This window comes from Mustela nigripes, chromosome 2, assembly GCF_022355385.1.
Source record: "Mustela nigripes isolate SB6536 chromosome 2, MUSNIG.SB6536, whole genome shotgun sequence".
NCBI lineage: Eukaryota > Metazoa > Chordata > Mammalia > Carnivora > Mustelidae > Mustela > Mustela nigripes.
The window spans coordinates 25,800,914-25,820,994 of NC_081558.1; the positions used below are offsets into that span (position 1 = coordinate 25,800,914).

Below are 20,081 nucleotides of genomic sequence, written 5' to 3' on the forward strand. Positions count from 1 at the left end.
TGGATCCCAGGACGCTGGGATCCAGTCCCACATCGGGCTCCTTGCTCCGCAGGGAGCCTGCTTCTCCCTCTGACTCTGCCTTCCACTCTGTCTGCCTGTGCTCGCTCTCACTCTCTCTCTTACAAATAAATAAATAAAATCTTTAAAAAAAAAAATAAGAGATTACTGACTACTTAGAGCACAGTAATAATGTGCTATGAATAACATGTACAGTGAAATGTACAGAACATCATGTACAAGTGAAATATATGACAATAATAAAACAAAGGCTGAGAGGAGAGAGGTGGAAGTATATTGTTGTAAGTTCTTATGCCATATATATATAATATATATTTTACATATAATATATAACATATATTATATATTATGCTCCATAATTTTACCTGAAGATAGGCTGTGATAGGTTAAAATGTATACTTTAATCCCAAAGAAAGCACAAAAAGAATAAAACAAAAACTTATAGCTAGTGATTCAACAAAGGAGATAAAGTGGAATCATAATACATACTCAATTCAAAGAGAAAGAAAAACAGATGTGCAAAACAGAAAGCAAGGTATAAGAACATAGATTTAAATATAACTCTATTAGGTCAATGAATGTAAATGGTCTAAATAATTTCACTAAAGACAGCAATTATCAGATTGGATAAAACAATCTGACCCAACTGTATGCTGTCTACAGAAATACAGCTTATATACAAAGACACAAATAGGTTAAAAGTATGGAAAAATATATACCATGCTAACACTACTCAAAAGAAAGCTGGAGTCATGTAATAATTATCATACAAAATAGATTTCAGAGCAAAGGACAGACCAGGGATTCAAAAAGAAAAATCAAGTCAATTCATTAAGAGGTCATAATAGTCCTAAACAGTTAACACATCAAATAGCATCAAAACACAAACAAATATTGACAGAACTATCAGAAGCAACTTCTATAGCTAAGAGATTTCAAACCTCTCTCAAAAGTTAATTGAACAAGTACACAGAAAATCAGTAAGGATATAGTATATAGAATATCTTGACCTACTTGGCATTTACAGAGCAGTCTATTAAAAAATAGCAAAATACAGATTCTTCCAATGTTATATAGAACATTTGCAGAGATAGGCCATATTCTAGGCCTAAAAATGTCTCATTTATAAAATTTCTAGAAAAGGAATAATTATGGAGACAGAAAGCAGATCAGTGGTTGCCTGGGGCTAGGAGTAGGAGTAAGAATTGACTAAGTAGGTACAAGCAAGGAAACTCTGCGATGATGGAAGTGTTCTAAAATTGGATTTTGGTGATGGTTACACAATTGTAGAAATTTACTAAAAATCATCTAACTGTATTCTTATAATCAGCCAATTGCATAATAATTACCTAATAAAGCTGGGGAAAAGGGGGAAGTTTTCCAGATAAACAAAAACTAAAGAAGTTTATTGTCACTAAACTTGTCTTATAAAAATATTAAAGAGACTTTTTTGAGCTGAAAAGAAATGGCACTAATTAATAACAAAAAAACATACAAAAGTAAAAATCGCACTGGAGAAGGTAAATAGTAAAGACAGTAGATTCAATCACTTCTAAAGCAAGCATGAAAGTTAAAAGACAAAAGTAATATAATTAACTAAAATTACAATAGTTAAGGGATGCATAAAATCTACATGTGTAAAATGTGACATCAAAAATATAAAGTTGGAGGGGTAGTAAAAAATATGGTTTGGAATGTGTTCAAATTTAAGCTGCTCTCATCTTAAACTTATAAACACAAGATGTTATAAGTGAACCTCATAGTAACTACAAAGGAAAAAAAATCCTGGTAAATACCACAAAGAAAATGAGAAAAGAACCTAAGCATAAAACTAAAGCAAGCCATCATATCACAAAGGAAGAAATGAAAGAGAAAAAAGGAACAGAGAAGAACTAAGAAAACAGGCAGAAAACAATTTTAAAATGGCAGTAAGTACATGCTTATCATTAGTTACTTTAAATGTAAATAAACTCTCCAAATAAAATGGCTGAGTGGATTAAAAAAAAAGACCCATCTCTATACTGCCTACAGAGACTCAAATTAGAAGTAATGATACACACAGACTGAAAATGAAGAGATTGGAAAAGATAGTCCACGCAACTAGAAATAAAAACTGGGGTAGCTGTATTCATATCGAACAAAATAGACTTTAAAACAAAGACTTTAATAAAACACCAAGAAGGGAATTACATAAAGGGGTCAATCCAGCAAGAAGATACAACATTTATAAAAATATATGTACCTAACATAAGGGCACCAAATATATAAAGCAAATTTTTTAAAAAGATTTTATTTATTTATTTGACAGAGATCACAAGTAGGTGGAGAGGCAGGCAGAGAGAGAGTGGGGAGAAGCAGGCTCCCCGCTGAGCAGAGAGCCCGATGCGGGGCTCGATCCCAGGACCCAAGGATCATGACCTGAGCCAAAGGCAGAGGCTTTAACCTGCTGAGCCACCCAGGTGCCCCTATAAAGCAAATATTAACAGACCTAAAGGGAGAAATTGAAAGCAATACAATAATAGTAGGGCACTTTAATCCCCCACTTACATCAATAGATAGAGCAGCCAGACAGAGAATCAATAAGGAAACACTGACCTTAAATGACACATTAGACCAAATGGACTTAGTTGACACATGCAGATAATGCAAACCAAAGGCAGAATACACATTCTTCTCAAATGCACATGAAACATTCTCCAGGACAGATCACATGTTAGGTCACAAAACAAGTCTCAATAAATTCAAGAAGATATACATATTTTATATATTTATATAAATTTTATATTTCTATATTTCTATTTTATACATGTCATATATGTTATATATATTTAATGTTTATGTATTTATTTTGTATATATAGAAAGAGAACCAGAGAGCATGAGCAGGGGGAGGGACAAAGGGAAAGAGGAGGAGAATCTCAAGCAGAATTCCTGCTGAGTGCAGAGCCTGATGCAGGGTTAATCTCACAACCCTGAGATCATAACCTGAACCATAACCAAGAATTGGACACTGAAATGCCTGAGCCACTCAGGCACCCCAAGACTGAGATTATATGAAGCATCTTGTTTGACCATCATGGTAAAAAATAAGATATCAATTTCAAAAAGAAAACTGGAAAAACCACAAAAATGTGGAGATTAAGCAACATGCTACTAAACAACCAGTGGGTCATCAAAGAAATCAAAGAAGAAATTTAAAAATATATGAAAATGAGCTTTTGGGACTTCATCAAGATAAAAAACTTCTGCACAGAAAGGAAACAGTGAACAAACCAAAAAGGCAACCCATGGAATGGGAGAAGATATTTGCAAATGACACTACAGACAAAGGGTTTATATCCAAGATCTATAAAGAACTCTTCAAGCTCAACACCCAAAAAACAGATAATCATGTCAGAAAATGGGCAGAAGACATGAACAGACCTTCTCCAAAGAAGACAAACAAATGGCTAGAAGACATGTCAAAACATGTTCACCATCATTAGCCATCAGGGAAATTCAAATCAAAACCACATTGAGATACCACCTTACACCATTAGAATGACAAAGATTAATAAGATAGGAAACAACAAATGTTGGAGAGGATGTGGAAAAAGGGGAACCCTCTTAAACTGTTGGTGGGAATGCAAGTTGGTGCAACCACTTTGGAAAACAGTGTGGAGATTTCTTAAGAAATTAAAAATAGAGCTACCCTATGGCCCTGCAATTGCCCTGCTGGGTATTGACCCCAAAGATACAGATGTAGTGAAAAGATGGGCTATATGTACCCCAATGTTCATAGCAGCAATGTCCACAATTGCCAAACTGTGGAAAGAGCAAAGATGCCCTTTAACAGATGAATGGATAAAGAAGATATGGTCCGGACACTTCTCTAATCAAGACATACAAATGGCTATCAGACACATGAAAAAATGTTCATCATCATTAGCCCTCAGGGAGATTCAAATTAAAACCACATTGAGATACCACCTCACACCAGTTAGAATGGCCAAAATTAACAAAAGAAGAAACAACATGTGTTGGAGAGGATGTGGAGAAAGGGGAACCTTCTTACACTGTTGGTGGGAATGCAAGTTGGTGCAGCCCCTTTGGAGAACAGTGTGGAGATTCCTCAAGAAATTAAAAATAGAGCTTCCCTATGACCCTGCAATTGCACTCCTGGGTATTTACCCCAAGGATACAGATATCATGAAAAGAAGGGCCATCTCTACCCCAATGTTTATAGCAGCAATGGCCACGGTCGCCAAACTATGGAAAGAACCAAGATGCCCTTCAATGGACGAATGGATAAGGAAGATGTGGTCCATATACACTATGGAATATTATGCCTCCATCAGAAAGGATGAATACCCAACTTTTGTAGCAACATGGACGGGACTGGAAGAGATTATGCTGAGTGAAATAAGTCAAGCAGAGAGAGTCAATTATCATATGGTTTCACTTATTTGTGGAGCATAACAAATATCATGGAGGACAAGGGGTGTTAGAGAGGAGAAGGGAGTTGGGGTAAATTGGAAGGGGAGGTGAATCATAAGAGACTATGGACTCTGAAAAACAATCTGAGGGGTTTGAAGTGGTGGGGGGGTGGGAGGTTGGGGTACCAGGTGGTGGGTATTATAGAGGGCACGGATTGCATGGAGCACTGGGTGTGGTGAAAAAATAATGAATACTGTTTTTCTGAAAATGAATAAATTGAAAAAATTTTTAAAAAATAAATAAAAATAAAAATTAAAAAAAAAAGAAGATATAGTCCATATACACAATGGAATATTACTCAGCCATCAGAAAGGATGAGTACCCAACTTTTGTATCAACATGGGTGGGACTGGAGGAGATTATGCTGAGTGAAATAAGTCAATCAGAGAAAGTCAATTATCATATGGTTTCACTTACTTGTGGAACATAAGGAATAACATGGAGGACATTAGGAGAAGGAAAGGAAAGTGAATTGGAGGAAATTGGAGAGGAAGGCAAACCATGAGAAACTGTGGACTTGAAGAAACAAACTGAGGGTTTTAGAGAGGAGGGGAGTGGGGGAGTGGGTGAGTCTGGTGGTGGGTACGAAGGAGAGCACATATTGCATGGAGCACTAGGTGTTATACATAAACAATGAATCTTGGAATACTGAAAAAAATAATAAAAAAATAAAATAAAAATATATGAAGACAACTGAAAACAGAAATATGACATACCAAAATCTATGGGGTGCAGCAAAAGTGGTTCTAATAGGGAAGACCAAAGCAATAAAGCCTACCTCAAGAAATAAGAAAAACCTCAAGCAATCTAACCTTAAACATAAAGGAACTAGAAAAAGAAGAATAAACAAAGCACAAAACTAGTAGAAGGAAGAATATACAAAGATCAGAGTGCAAATAAATCAAATTGAGACTAACAATAAATAAGAAAGATCAGTAAACCTGAGAGGTGGTTCTTTGAAAAGATAAACAAAATTGATAAACCTTTAGCTAGACTAAACAAGAAAAGGAGAGAGCTCAAATAAAATCAGAAATGAAAGAGAAGTTGCTACTAAAGTCACAACTATACTATAAATAATCATATGCTAATAAACTGGACAACCTAGAAGAAATGGGAAAATCCCCCAAAATACAGAATCTTCCAAGATGAATTATGAAGAAATAGAAAATCTAAACAAACTGATTACTAGCAAGGAGATTGAATCAGTAATAAAAAAGCCTCCAAAAACCAAAAGTCCAAGGCCAGACAGTTTGGTGAATTTTATCAAACATTCAAAGAAGACTTAATGCTTATCCTTCTCAAATTCTTCTTTCAAACAGCTTAAGAGGAGGGGGCAAAGACACTTAACTGAGTTAAGTGTCTGCCTTTGACTTAGGTCAACATTCCAGAGTCCTGGGATCAGGCCCTGTGTCAGGCTCCCTGCTCAGCGGGGAATGTGCTTCTCCCTCTGGCTCTACCCCTTCACCACCACCCCTGCTCTTACTCTAACAAATAAATAAAATCTTAAAATAAAAATCTTAAGAGGAGAAACCCTTCCAAACTATTTTATGAGGGCAGCATTACCTGGACACCAAAACCAGGCAAGGACACCACCAAAAAAGAAAATTATAGGCCAATATCCTTAATGAACATAAATGCAAAAATACTAAACAAAATATAGCAAACCAAATGCTACAATACATCATTAAAAGAATCATACACTTTGAACAAGTGGGATTTATTTAAGAGTTCGAGGATGATTCAACACCCATGAGTTAATCAAGGTGATACATCACAGTAACAAAATTAAGGATAAAAATCATACAATCATCTCAATAGATGCAGAAAAAGCATCTAACAAAATTCAACATCCATTTATGATAAAAAAAAAAAAAACTCTCAACAAAGTGGGTACAGAGGGAACATACCTCAGCATAATAAAGGCTGTATATGATAAACCCACAGCTAACATAGTTAATGGTGAAAACTTTTCCTCTAAGATCAGGAACAAGACCAGGATGCACATGCTTCACAGTTTTATTCAACATAATAATCCAAGTTCCAGCCACATAAATTAAGCAAGAAAAAGATATAAAGGGCAGCTAAAATGGGAAAGGAATAAGTAAAACTGTCACTATTTGCAGGTATTTTATATAGAAAATCTAAAGACTTTGTTGGAACTGAGAAAAACTGTTAGACCTAATAAATACAGTAGAATTGTAGGATACAATATCAATCTATAGAAGTCAGTGGCATGTCTATACACTAATAAAGAACTATCAAAAAGAAAACTTAAGAAAACAATCCCATTTACAATTACATCAGAAGAATAAAAAACTTAGGATTAAATTTAATCAAGTAGGTGAAAGAACTGTCCAGAAAACTGTAAGACACTGATACAGGAAACTGAAGACACAAATAAATAGAAAGATATTCTGTGCTCATGAATTGGAGGAATCAATATTATTAAAATGTACATATCACCCAAAGCAATCAAGAAATTGAATGTAATCCCTATCAAAATTTCAACAGCATTTTTCACAGAACTGTAACAACTAATTAAAAAATCTGTTGAATTACAAGAGGTCCTGAATAACTAAAGTAATCTTGAGAAAGAACAACAAAGCTGAAGGTATTATGCTCCCTGAAGTCAAATGATATTACAAAGCTATAGTAATCAAAATAGCATGGTACTGGCATAAAGACAGACACACCAATCAATAGAACAGAATCGAGAGCCCAGAAATACATATTCAGAGCCCATAAATAAATAAATACACCCACACACATATATGCAAACAATTTATGACAAAGGTAGACAAACACCCAGTTTCTTCATTGAATGTTGCTGGGAAAACTGGACAGCCACATGCAAAAGAATGAAACTAGACCACCATCTTATACTATATATAGAAACTAACTCAAAATGGATGAAAGACTTGAATGTAATATTTGAAACCATAAAATTCCTAGAAGAAAACATAGGTGGTAAGCTTCTTGACATCAGTCTTAGCTATATTTTTGTGGATATGACTCCAAATGCAAGGGTAACAAAAGCAAAAGTAAACAAATAGGACTATATCAGACTAAAGAGTTTCTACACAGTGAAAGAAACCATCATCAAAGTGAAAAGACAACCTACTGAATGGGAGAAGATATTTAGAAATCACATATCTGATAAGGATTTAATGTTCAGAATATATGAAGAACTCATATAACTTAACAACAAAAAGCAAAGAACTTGACTGAAAAATGGGCCTAGGATCTGAAAGGACATTTTTCCAAAGAAGAAATACAGAGGGCCAACAGGCACATGAAAAGATGTTAAACATCACTAATTAGGGGTGCATGGGTGGCTCAGTTGGTTAAGTGTCTGACTTGATTTTGGCTCAGGTCATGATCTTAGGGTACTGGGCTTGAGCCCTGCCTGTGCATTCAGTGTGGAATCTGCTTGAGATTCTCTCTTCCTCTCCCTCTGCCCCTCCTCCTGCTCATGCATACACTCTCTAAAATAAACAGATAAAAGTTTTTTAAAAATCACTAATTATTAGAGGAATGCAAAATGCAAATCAAAACCACAATAAGATCACTTCACCACTAGTTAGATTAGCTATAATAAAAAAAAAAAGACAAGAAATAAGTGTTTAAGAGGATGTGGAAAAAAGGGAACTCTTGTACCCTGTTGGTAGAATATAAATTAGTGTGGGCATTATGGAAAATAGTATAGAGATTCTTCAAAAAGTTAAGAATAGAATTACAATATAATCCAGCTATTTCACTTCTGGTAGTTGTCAAAAGAATATGAAAACTCTCATTTGAAATGATAAATGCATCCCAATGTTCATAGCAGCATTATTTACAATAGCCAAGATATGGAAACAACCTAAATGTCAGTTGATGATAAATGGATAAAGAAGATGTGGTCTATATGTAGGATAGAATACTGCTCAGACATAAAAAAGAATGAAATCTTTTCAATTGTGACAACAATTGTTAAGTGAGTTGTATTATGTTAAGTGAAATAAGTCAGAAGGAGAAAGACAAAAACAATACCATTTCACTCATATGTGGAATCTAAAAATAAGTAAGTAAGCAAAACAAAAACAAACTCAGACACAAAGAACACACTGGTGGTTACTAGAGGGAAGGGGGTTGTTGGGTGAAATGGGTCAAGAGGGGTCAGATGTATGGTGATGGATGGTAACTAAATTTAGGAAGTTATCACTTTGTAATAAATACAGATGTTGAATTATAATGTTGCACATCCAAAACTTATATGTTATACACCAGTTTTAACTCATAAAAAAATGAGAAACAAAAAACAAAGAACAATGGTGAATAGAAAACAATGACACATATAGTAAATATTAATCCATCTATATCAACAATCACTTTAAACATCATTGGTTTCAATACATCAATTAAAAGACATAGACTGTCAGAGTGGATACAAAACATAAAACCTAACTGTATCTTCTCTATAAAACAAACAAACAAACAAAAACCTAACCATTTTAACTATGAAAATGGAGATAGATTAAAAGAAGAGGGATGGAGAAAGGTATACAATGCTAAAATTTATCAAAATAAAGCTGGAATAGCTATATTAACTCCAGAAATAGAGGACTTCAAGCAAGGGAAACTATCAGGAATAAACAGAGCCATTAAATATGATAAAGGAGTCAATTCTCCCAAAAGACACAAATCATTAATGTTTTGTGTCATTAATTGTTAATGTACCTACCAAGAGAATGTAAAAATCTATGAAAGAAAACCTGACAGACAAGGAAAAATAGATTAATCCACTATTATAGTAATGGACAGATTAGGCAGCAGAAAATCAGTAGACACAGTTGAACAGCACCATGTAGCAACTGAATACAACGGACATCTACAGAATACATTAAACGACATCAAAATACACATTCTTCTCAACTTCATATGGAACACTCACCAAGGCAGAACACATTCTGGGCCATAAAACACACTTTAACAAATTCAAAAGAAGACAAATCATACAAAAGTATTCTCTCTGACTACAATAGAACTAAACCAGAAATCAGTAACAGAGAGCTAACTGGAAAACCCCAAAATACTTGGCAACTGAACAACACATTTCTTTCTTTCTTTCTTTCTTTCTTTCAAGATTTATTTATTTGACAGACAGAGATCACAAGTAGGCATAGAGGCAGGCAGAGAGAAAGGAGGAAGCAGGCTCCCTGCCAAGCAGAGAGCCCGATACGGGGCTTGATGCCAGGACCCTGGGATCATGACCTGAGCCAAAGGCAGATGCTTTAACCCACTGAGCCACCCAGGCATCCCTGAACAACACATTTCTAAGTAATGTATGGGTCAAAGAAGTCTCAAGAGAAAAAAAAAAAAAAAAAGAAGAAGTCTCAAGAGTAACAAACAGCACTGGGTGTTACATGCAAACAATGACTCATGGAATACTACTTCAAAAAATAATGATGTACTGTGTGGTGAATAACATAATATAATAAAAAATAAATTTAATTAAAAAAATTAAATAAAATGAAAACACAACTTATCCAGATTTGGGAGATGCAGCAAAAGTAATGCTCAGAGGAAAATTTATAACACTGAATGCATTTATTAGAGAAGAGGATAGATCTAAAATCAATCATCAAGGCTTCCACCTTAAGGCACTAGAAAAAGATCAAATTAAAGCAAGCAGAAGTGAAGAAATGATAAATAGAAGGAATTTATGAAATTAAAAAAATTTATGAAATTTTAAAAAATCAACATGGAAAAAAAATTAAGGAAATTGAAATCTGGGTCTTTGAAAAGATGAATAAAATTGATTAACCTCTAGTCAGGATGACTGAGGAAATAGAAGACAAAAATTACAAATATCAGAAATGAAGGAAGGGCCAACACTATTAATTCCATTGACATTAAAAAGATAATAAAGCAATATTATGAACTCTATGTCCTCAAATTTGATAACCTAGCTGAAATGGATCAATCCATTGGAAGACACAATCTGTCAAAATTCACACAAGAGGAAACAGATAATCTAAATAGACTTTGTGTTATTATACTTGTGCTGCCTTAACAAAATATGGTAGACTGGGTTGCATGAATAATGCAAATTTATTTTCTCAGAGTTCTGGAGGCTAAAAGTTTGGATCAAGGTTTTGGCTGATTTTGGTTTCTGATGAGACCACTTTTCTTGGCTGGTAGACAGCCCCTTTCTCACTGTGTCCTTACAAGGCCTTTCCTCCATGTGTATATGGAGAGAGAAAGCCTTCTGTTAGCTCTTTTTTTTTTTTTAAAGGACATTAATTCTATCAGATAAGGACCATACTTTTATGACCTTATTTAAAATGATTACTTCCTTACAGGTCTCATCTCTGTATACAGTAACACTGGAAGTTAGCGCATCAACACATGAGCTTGGGGTGGGGGACACAAATATGCAGTCCATAACTATATCTATTAAAGAAACTGAATTGATAATTAATAACCTCCCAAAACCGAATGCACCACACTAAGATGGGTTCTGGAGAATTCTACCAAATTTACAAGAAGAAATTCTACCAATTCCTTACTATATCTTCTAGAAAATGGCAGAAGGAATACTTCCCCAAATCCAGTATTACCCTAATACCAAACTAGACAGAGATAGTATAAGAAAACAACAGACCAATATCTCTTAAGAACATGGATACAAAAAATCTCAACAAAATATTAGCAAACTGAATCAAACAATGTATGAAAAAGAGTAACACACCACAACAAAGTGATATTTTTCCCAGGTAGGTAAGGCTGTTTCAACATTCAAAAAAATCAATGTAATCTAGTACATCAATAAACTAAAGAAGAAAAAAAAACACATGATCATATCAGTAGATGCAGAAAAGGCGTTTGACAAAAACCAGTAACATTTCATGATCAAAATTCTCAGCAAACTAATTATAGAGACCAATGTCCTCAACTTGTTAAAGAACATTCACAAAAAAATCTATGGCTAACACCACACTTGAAAGTGAGAAACTAGAAACTTCCCACTAAGATCAAGAAAAAAACAAGGATGTTCCTTTACACCACTTGTCAACATCATACTGAAAGTTCTGGCTAGTGAATTAGAAAAAGAAATAAAAAATGTATAGATTAGAAAGAAAAAATTAAATTGCTTTTGTTTGTAGATGACATAATTGCCTATGTAGAAAATCCAAAAATCTGAAAGAATTGACCAAAAAAAAAACCTCCTAAGAACTAATAGGCAAGTATAGCAAGGTTGCAGGATACAATGTCAACATACAAAATCAGTCATTTTTCTACATATCAATGACAAATAAGTGGAATTTGGAATTTAAAAACACAGAACCATTTGCACTGGCACCCCCAAAAGTGAAATACTTAGGTATAAATCTAACAAGTCATGTACTATATGAGATCTATATGAGAAAAACTATAAAAATGTGATGAAAAAAGTCAAAGATAATTAAATAAATGAAGAGATATTCCATGTTCATGGATAGGAAGAATCCATACTGTCAGGGTTTCAGTTCTTCCCAATTTGTTCTATAGATTTAATGCAATCTAATTCAAAATTCTAGCAAGTTATTTTGCCCCTCTATGGAGGGGCAAAAGACCAAGAACCGGCAACAGAATATAGAAGAAGAACACAACTGGAAAACTGACATTACTGGATGTCAAGACTTGTGATAAAGCTACAGTATTCAAGACAGTGTTGTATTGGTTTAAAAAAAAGACAAATAGATCAATGGAACAGAATTTTGTGGATTTTCTATAAAGTTCACTTTATATGAAGATGCAAAAGACTCAGAATAGCCAACACAGTACTTAAGAAGGACAAAGTCAAGGACTGACACCACCTGACTTCAAGACTTACTATAAAGCTAATTGAGTCAATACTACAAAAGAATGAATATAGATCAGTGACACAGAATAAAGAATCCAGAAACACACCCATATAAACATAGTCACCTGATCTTTGGCAAAGAAGCAAAGGCAGTATAATGGATAGTCTTTTCAATAAATGGTACTGGAACAACTGGATATCCACATGCAAAAAAAAAAAAGAATCCAGACAGAGACTTTTCACAAAAATTAACTCAAAATGGATCATAGACTTAAATATAAAATGCAAAACTATAAAGTTTCTAGATTACATAGGAGAAAATCTAGATGACCTTAGATATGTTGATGATTTTTTTTTTTTTTTTAGGTACAGCACCATAAGCCATGAAAGAAAGAACTGGTGATAATACTATGGTAGAGAAATGTACAAATAAAATCACGATTTAAACAGAGCAAAAACATGATATCCTTCTGTGAGAAGGCATCCTCATCCATTAGCTTTCCCAGGCAATTTTTTAAAAACAAATGAAGAAAAATCAAGTAACTTACAGAAGAAGATTGGCACATAACAAAAAGGAAAACAGCAGCTTGTCCTTCTCAAATAGTGATCGGCATATATTACAATATAAGTTGTATGTGAAGTGGTCATTTAAATATCGTAGGCGCTTTTCCAAAATTTTGGATTTGTTACTGAAATGTTGAAAAACAGGCAAATACGTTGAGTCAAACAAAACTAAAAAGAATAAGTAACACATGAATTAACACGTAAATATCCATTGTTAAAAATACGAAACTATACACACACACACACACACACACACACACACACACACAAACGACTGCATATAAAACTGGTGAAATCTGGGGGTGCCTGGGTGATGAAGTCAGTTAAGCATCCAACTCCTGGTTTTGGCTAAGGTCCTGATCTCAGGATTGTGGGACAGAGCCCTACAGAGGCTCTGCGCTCAGCACCAGGTCTGCTTGAGTTTCTCTCTGTCCCTCCCCATCTTCTCTTAATAAATAAATAAAATATTTAAAAAATAAAAAATAACTGGTGAAATCTGAATAAGCTCTGCAGATCTCCTGGTTTTGATATTGTAGTACAATAATGCAAAATACCACCACTGCAGAAACTGAATGAAGGATACATGGGACCTCCCTGCATAATTCTGTTTGCACAACTTCTCATAAATTTATAGGTAAAAAATATGGTATAAATCTATGAGAAAATGAAATTGGGTTCACACCATTCCTCTATTGTCAAAATTCTAAACTTACTGTATTCCAAAATGACTGAAAAACCATCAGTTAATTAGAAGATACCTCTATTAAACAGCTATTATAGTGTGAGATTTATGTTGGGGGAAACAGTAATAGACCAAAAACTATGAAACATTTTTGTCCCAAAGAAACATCAAATCTAGATCAAGATGTACATATTTTTAAAAATATATGAAAAGTCAGAAAATATTTGGAAAAAAGGTTACTTCTGGTTGTGGTTCTGGCTGATATTTTTCTTCTTTATACTCCTATATGTTTAAAATGTTATGTGTTTCTTTTTTTCTTAGATCAAAGATTTTTCAGTAATACTGAAAGGAACGTAAGATGATACACCCATTCTGGGAAGGTTTGGCAGCTACTTAAAAAAAATAAACAGGCAACTACCACATGACCCAGCAATTGCACTCTTGGGCATTTATCCCAGAAATGAAAACTTACGTTCACACAAAAACCTATACAGGCAAGTTCATAGTTTTATTCATAAAAGCTAAAAACTGGAAATAACTCAGTTGTCTTATAATACATCAATATCATGAAATACTTCTCAGCAATAAAAAGGAACAAACTACTGACACACATAACAACCTGGAAGAATCCCCAGAGAATTAGTTGGGTGAAAAAAAGCCAATCCTTAAAAGTTATGTGCCATATATGGGGCACTTGGGTGGCTTAGTCGGTTAAGACTCTTGATTTTGGCTCAGGTCATGATCTCAGAATCAAGCCCCCATGCTGGACTCTCCACTGAGCGGGGCAGTCGGCTTGAGATTCTTGCTCTTTACCCCTCCCTGCCCGCCCACCTGCTCATGCTTGCTCACTCTCTAAAATAAATAAATCTGATTTTAAAAAAAGTTTTGTGCTATATGATTTCATTCTTGAAATGATGAATTTACAGAAAGAGAGACTGGATTAGTGGTTGTTGAAGGTTAAGTTGATGGTAGGGATGGGAAAGAAATGGGTATGGCTCTAAAGGGGCAGCACAGAATCCTCATGTTGACCCAAGTGTTCCCTGTCTTGACTGTATCAACATCAGTATCCTGGCTGTGATCTCCTACTATTGCATGGGTTTCCAAGATGTCACCATGGGGGAAACTGGGTAAAGAGTACACAGGATCACTGTACTATTTCTTTTTTCTTTAAATTAAGATTTTTATTTTTTTTTAAGTAATCTCTATCCAACATGAGGCTCAAACTCACAACACCAAATCAAGAGTTGTAGGATCCACCCACTGAGCAAGCCAGGAACCCCCCACTGTATTATTTCTTATAATTGCATGTGAAGGGCACCTGGGTGGCTCGGCTAGTTAAACATCTGCCTTCAGCTCAGGTTGTGATCCCAGGGTCCCAGGATGGAGCCCCACATCCGGCTCCCTGCTCAGCAGGGAGTCTGCTTCTGCCTACCCCTTCCCTTGTGCTTGCTCTCTCCTGGTCTCTCTCTCAAATAAATATATAAATAAAATCTTTTTTAAATTATTAATTAATTTATTTATTTGACAGAGATTACAAGTAGGCGGAGAGGCAAGCAGAGAGACAGAGAGGAAGCAGGCTCCCCGCCGAGCAGAGAGCCCGATGCGAGGCTCCATCCCAGGACCCTGGGATCATGACCTGAGCCGAAGGCAGAGGCTTTAACCCACTGAGTCACCCAGGCACCCCAATATATAAATAAAAGCTTTAAAAAATTATAAGTGAATTTACATTTATCTCAAAATTAATTTTATTTTTTTAAAGATTTATTTATTTATTTATTTGAGAGAGAGAGAGAGCGCATGAGCATGAGTGAGCATGAGAAGGGGGAGGGTCAGAGGGAGAAGCAGACTCAATCCTGGAACTCCAGGATCACAACCTGAGCTGAAGGCAGTTGCCTAACCAACTGAGCCACCCAGGTGCCCTCAAAATTAATTCAATCTTAAAATTTAGTTTAAAATTTAGTTTAATTTTTAAAAAGAAATTTTCTGGCCTATGGAAAGGGTTTGGAAGAGTAGGGGATAGTGACACTTCTCTGAGTAGACCTTTTTGTACAGGATATACTTCTGTAATCATTAATGGCTTGTGTGCTCAAAAATATAATAAAATTAGGGTGCCTATATATATATATCTTGAGATTATATATATAATAGATATATATATATATATATATATATATCTTGAGATTATATATATATATACATATATTAAATCCTGGTTGATTTAATATAGTAAAATAAATTAAATCAACCAGGATTTATTTATATATATTATTATATATATTCAATGTATATTTTAAATCAGCCAGGATTTATATATATATTATTAATACATATTAATAATATATATATTAAATCAACCAGGATGAAGAGAAAACTACAATGAAATACAAAAGAATCCCCAAACCAACAACATCTGAAACTAGCTGTATTGCACATGAATAATATCACCATAATGAAGGGAGAAAAACTAATCAAGTAATTTTTTAATATATATTTTTGATGTCTCAAAACAAAAAACTGATTTTCCGTGTGTACATAGGCATTTAATTCTCTTCAGTACACTCAAGAATCACTGGATTTCCTGATCACTACATCATATAGCAAATCTATGTTTAATATTTTCAGGAACTCCCAAAATATTCCCAAAGTGGCAATACTGTAAAATCCAGGATTTTACAATCCTGCCGGCAGTGTATGAGGGTTCTGAGGACTCTACGTCCTTGCTGAACACTTGTTGGTGACATTTGTGTCAATTCCTCAGCTTGAAGGGGGAGTCTGCTTGAGATTCTTGCCCTTGTGTGGACTGTCTCCTCCATTGTGTGGACTGTGAAAACTCAAATTTCAAATCCCAAATGGGAGAGCTCAGATATTTCAATCACTCAGGAGAGAATGTCCTACCAAGAGCTCATGTAGATTGTACACGGTAGGCTCAAATCATACTTTTATTCTACTTGACAAATATAGCAGTTACTAAATATCAGATAGTGTGATAAACACTTCATAGATATTAAATTCTCATAACAATTCTAAAAGGTAGATGCTATTATTATCTCTATTTTATAGATAAGGAAAATTTAAGCAATTACAGAAAGGTTAGCTGACTTGCCTGTATCAATGTAGTTACTATGTGTTGAACTGAGACTTAACCTCTTGCTCTAGTCTGACTCCAAAATCTGTGTACATTCATTAACTGATTAAAGAGAAAATATCTAGCAATTAGAAATGTGGACTGAAGCTTTTTAAAAAATATTTTCTTTAAAAAAGATTTTATTTATTTACTTATTTCAGATTTTGTTTATTTGGGAGAGAGAGCACATATGCACAAGAGAACAAGAGCCTGGGGAGTGGCAGAAGGAAAGGGAGAAGCAGTCTCTGCACTGAGCAGGTAGCCCGGGCACAGGATTCAATCCCAGGACCCTGGAATCATGACCTGAGCTGAAGCCAGACACTTAATGGAATGAGCCACCCAGGCTTCTCTTAAGATTTTATTTTTAAGTTATCTCTATACCCAGTGTGTGGCTCAAACTCACAACCCCGAGACAAAGAGTTGCATGTTGTATTGATTGAGCCAATGAGGCACCCTGGGACTGAAGCTTTTTAGAGGTCTCAAGGGTAGAGAACGGTATTGGAGTTGCCAGCATGGATAAGTCAAGTGCCATATTAAAATATTTAAAGGAGGTGGGGGAAGGACTAAAGCTAATCCTTCTATGCATATTTCTTGGGTAGAGGAGAAACAAAACTTAGAATAAAAGGGGGCTTTCTTTTTCCCTTTCTTTTAACTCTTCCATATTAAAAAAAATTTTTTTTGTTTTTTGTTTGTTTGTTTGTTTCTAGAGAGAGAGAGAGAGAACATGAACAGGAGAGGGAACAGGAGAGGGAGAGAGAGAGGGAATCTCAAGCAGACTCCAAACTGAATTCAGAGTCCCACATGCGGCCCAATCTCACCATCTTGAGATCACCACCTGACCCAACACTAAGAGTCGGATGCCTAACTGACTGCACCACCCAGATGCCCTTCAACCTTTCCATGTTTTTAAATCTTCTATAATGAATACATACTACATAGTAAGAAAAAAGTTATGTATTTTTTATGGAAAGGATGGTGAAAGTCCAACCTAAAGAGGATGAATGAAGCTAGGGAATGTTTACCTGTCATGAATGGAGTTGATATAAAGGTTGACAAACCAGGTGAGAGAGTATTGGTACATGGGATCAATGTTAGCCAGGTCTGCAATGCTGAAGAATAAGACTGATGAATGTTTGGCAATGGCTCTGTAGCCTTCTCGAGACTCCGCTATTTTGAGTTCCGTTTTTTCCGCAATCTAGAAGAGAAAAGTCCAGATAAATAGAAAATATGCTTTTTAATTATGTATTTTCATATAATAAATTTTATATTTAAGACAATAACCCCAAACTAAATGATAAAATTATAGAGGCATTTTTAAAAATTTTAATTTAATTTATTTATTTTTCAGCATAACGGTATTTTTTTAAATAAATTAATTTATTTTCAGAAAAACAGTATTCATTATTTTTTCACCACACCCAGTGCTCCATGCAGTCCGTGCCCTCTATAATACCCACCACCTGGTTCCCCCAACCTCCCACCCCCCGCCATTTCAAACCCCTCAGATTGTTTTTCATAGTCCATAGTCTCTTGTGGTTCACTTCCCCTTCCAATTTCCCCCAACTCCCTTCTCTTAATTCCCCATGTCCTCCATGCTATTTGTTATGCTCCACAAATAAGTGAAACCATATGATACTTGACTCTCTCTGCTTGACTTATTTCACTCAGCATAATCTCTTCCAGTCCCGATCATGTTGCTACAAAAGTTGGGTATTCATCCTTTCTGATGGAGGATGTATACTCCATAGTGTATATGGACCACATCTTCCTTATCCATTCATCCGTTGAAGGGCATCTTGGTTCTTTGCACAGTTTGGTGACTGTGGCCATTGCTGTTATAAACATTGGGGTACAGATGGCCCTTCTTTTCACTACATCTGTATCTTTGGGGTAAATACCTAGTAGTGCAATTGCAAGGTCATAGAGGCATGGTTTATAAGAAAATGCTTTATTATGCTAAAAGTTGGATAGAAAGAAAGGGAAAGGAAGGAAAGAACTAGGGAGGGAGAGAAGGTTGAAGAAGACAGGGAAGAGAACAATGGATGAAAAATAGTTTAAAGTTTTTTGTTTTTTGTTTCAGAAATACCAGAACTGTCAATCTTTGCTTATTTCTTGTCTGAATCTGACATGTGTCTACTAATGTCACTCACCTTATTTTAATAGGTCAGAGAGAGGGAGAAAGAGAGCATATGTACACGTGTGTTTATGATGTCAACACGCACACCAGAACCCAGCTCAAAGTCTGGCAAAGCAGATATTCAGAAATAGTTCTTAGCTGATGCGGTTAGACATGAAGAGTACCTTTTAAAACTAACTTCTCATATGTTTAACTTATAATATGGGTGTTAGCTAATATTCAACCCCAAAAGAAAAAAAATTATCCAAGGTAACAGCTTTCCAATTGACAACTTGATCTGATAGATTGCTATTCTATAGGAAAAATGTGTAGAGGATTTATCCACCATTTTTCCTTCTTTGGACACGCTATGCAGACACTGCTGAATGAGTGCACCCATGTATCATGTTTATACTGAATGATCCTGTTTGTAGCTGAGATAGAACTGGACCCAAGACAAACTAAATCAATTTTTCTCCCAGGGAATTAGAACTTTAAGACTTCAGAAACTGAAGTCAAGTGGTACTGGGCATTCCCGCTAGTAAAAAATAATGGAACCAAATTTGGTTTCTACCTTCAAGACAAATGTATGAAGGCACAGATACAATAGTTTTACAGGCGACACTAGATTTTTTATGGAGCAGAGAGGTACAGATGAGGACTACTCAGTCTTAAAGAGGGACAAAGAGCATAGAAACATTCCAATTATTCTTGAGGCCTGTATATACTTCCATAATTGGAAAAATAAAATGCTCCTTGCATATTTTTTTCAGTCTAGTGACACACAATGATACATTAGTTTCAGGCATACAACATAGTGATTGGATAAGTTTATGCTATATTCATCACAAGTGTAGCTACCATCTGTCAGTATAGGGCACCATTATAATATCATTGACTATATTCCTTATGTTGCCCTTGTATTTTTCTAATTTGAGGTAATTTGAATAGGCTTCTGTTCTTGCAAACAAACTTTCCCCAAAATTATACTGGAAGGAAACTGAAAAAGAATCAGTGTTGACAATTAACAAGTCAGGAAATGACAGATACTGGTAAGGATATGGAGAAAGGGGAACCCTCTTACACTACTGGTGGGAATGCAACCTGGGGCAGCCACTCTGGAAAACAGTATGGAGGTTCCTCAGGATGTTAAAAATAGAGCTACCCTACAACCCAGCAACTGCACTACTGGGTTGTTTACCCCCCAAATGCAGATGTAGTGAAAAGAAGGAGCACATACACCCCAATGTTCATAGCAGCAACATCCGCAATAG

The 20,081-nt window shown here is 35.2% G+C and overlaps 1 protein-coding gene across 1 annotated transcript in view; it reads right to left on the reverse strand.

Annotated features, from left to right (window-relative positions):
- DNAH12 (dynein axonemal heavy chain 12) overlaps positions 1-20,081 on the reverse strand; it is a 209,709-nt gene that overhangs the window by 28,741 nt on the left and 160,887 nt on the right. The window contains exons 58-59 of the mRNA XM_059387847.1: positions 17,714-17,886; positions 12,870-13,010 (exon numbers count right to left, since the gene is read on the reverse strand). Coding sequence (XP_059243830.1) covers positions 12,870-13,010; positions 17,714-17,886 — 314 coding nt within the window. The remainder of the gene's footprint in view (positions 1-12,869; positions 13,011-17,713; positions 17,887-20,081) is intronic.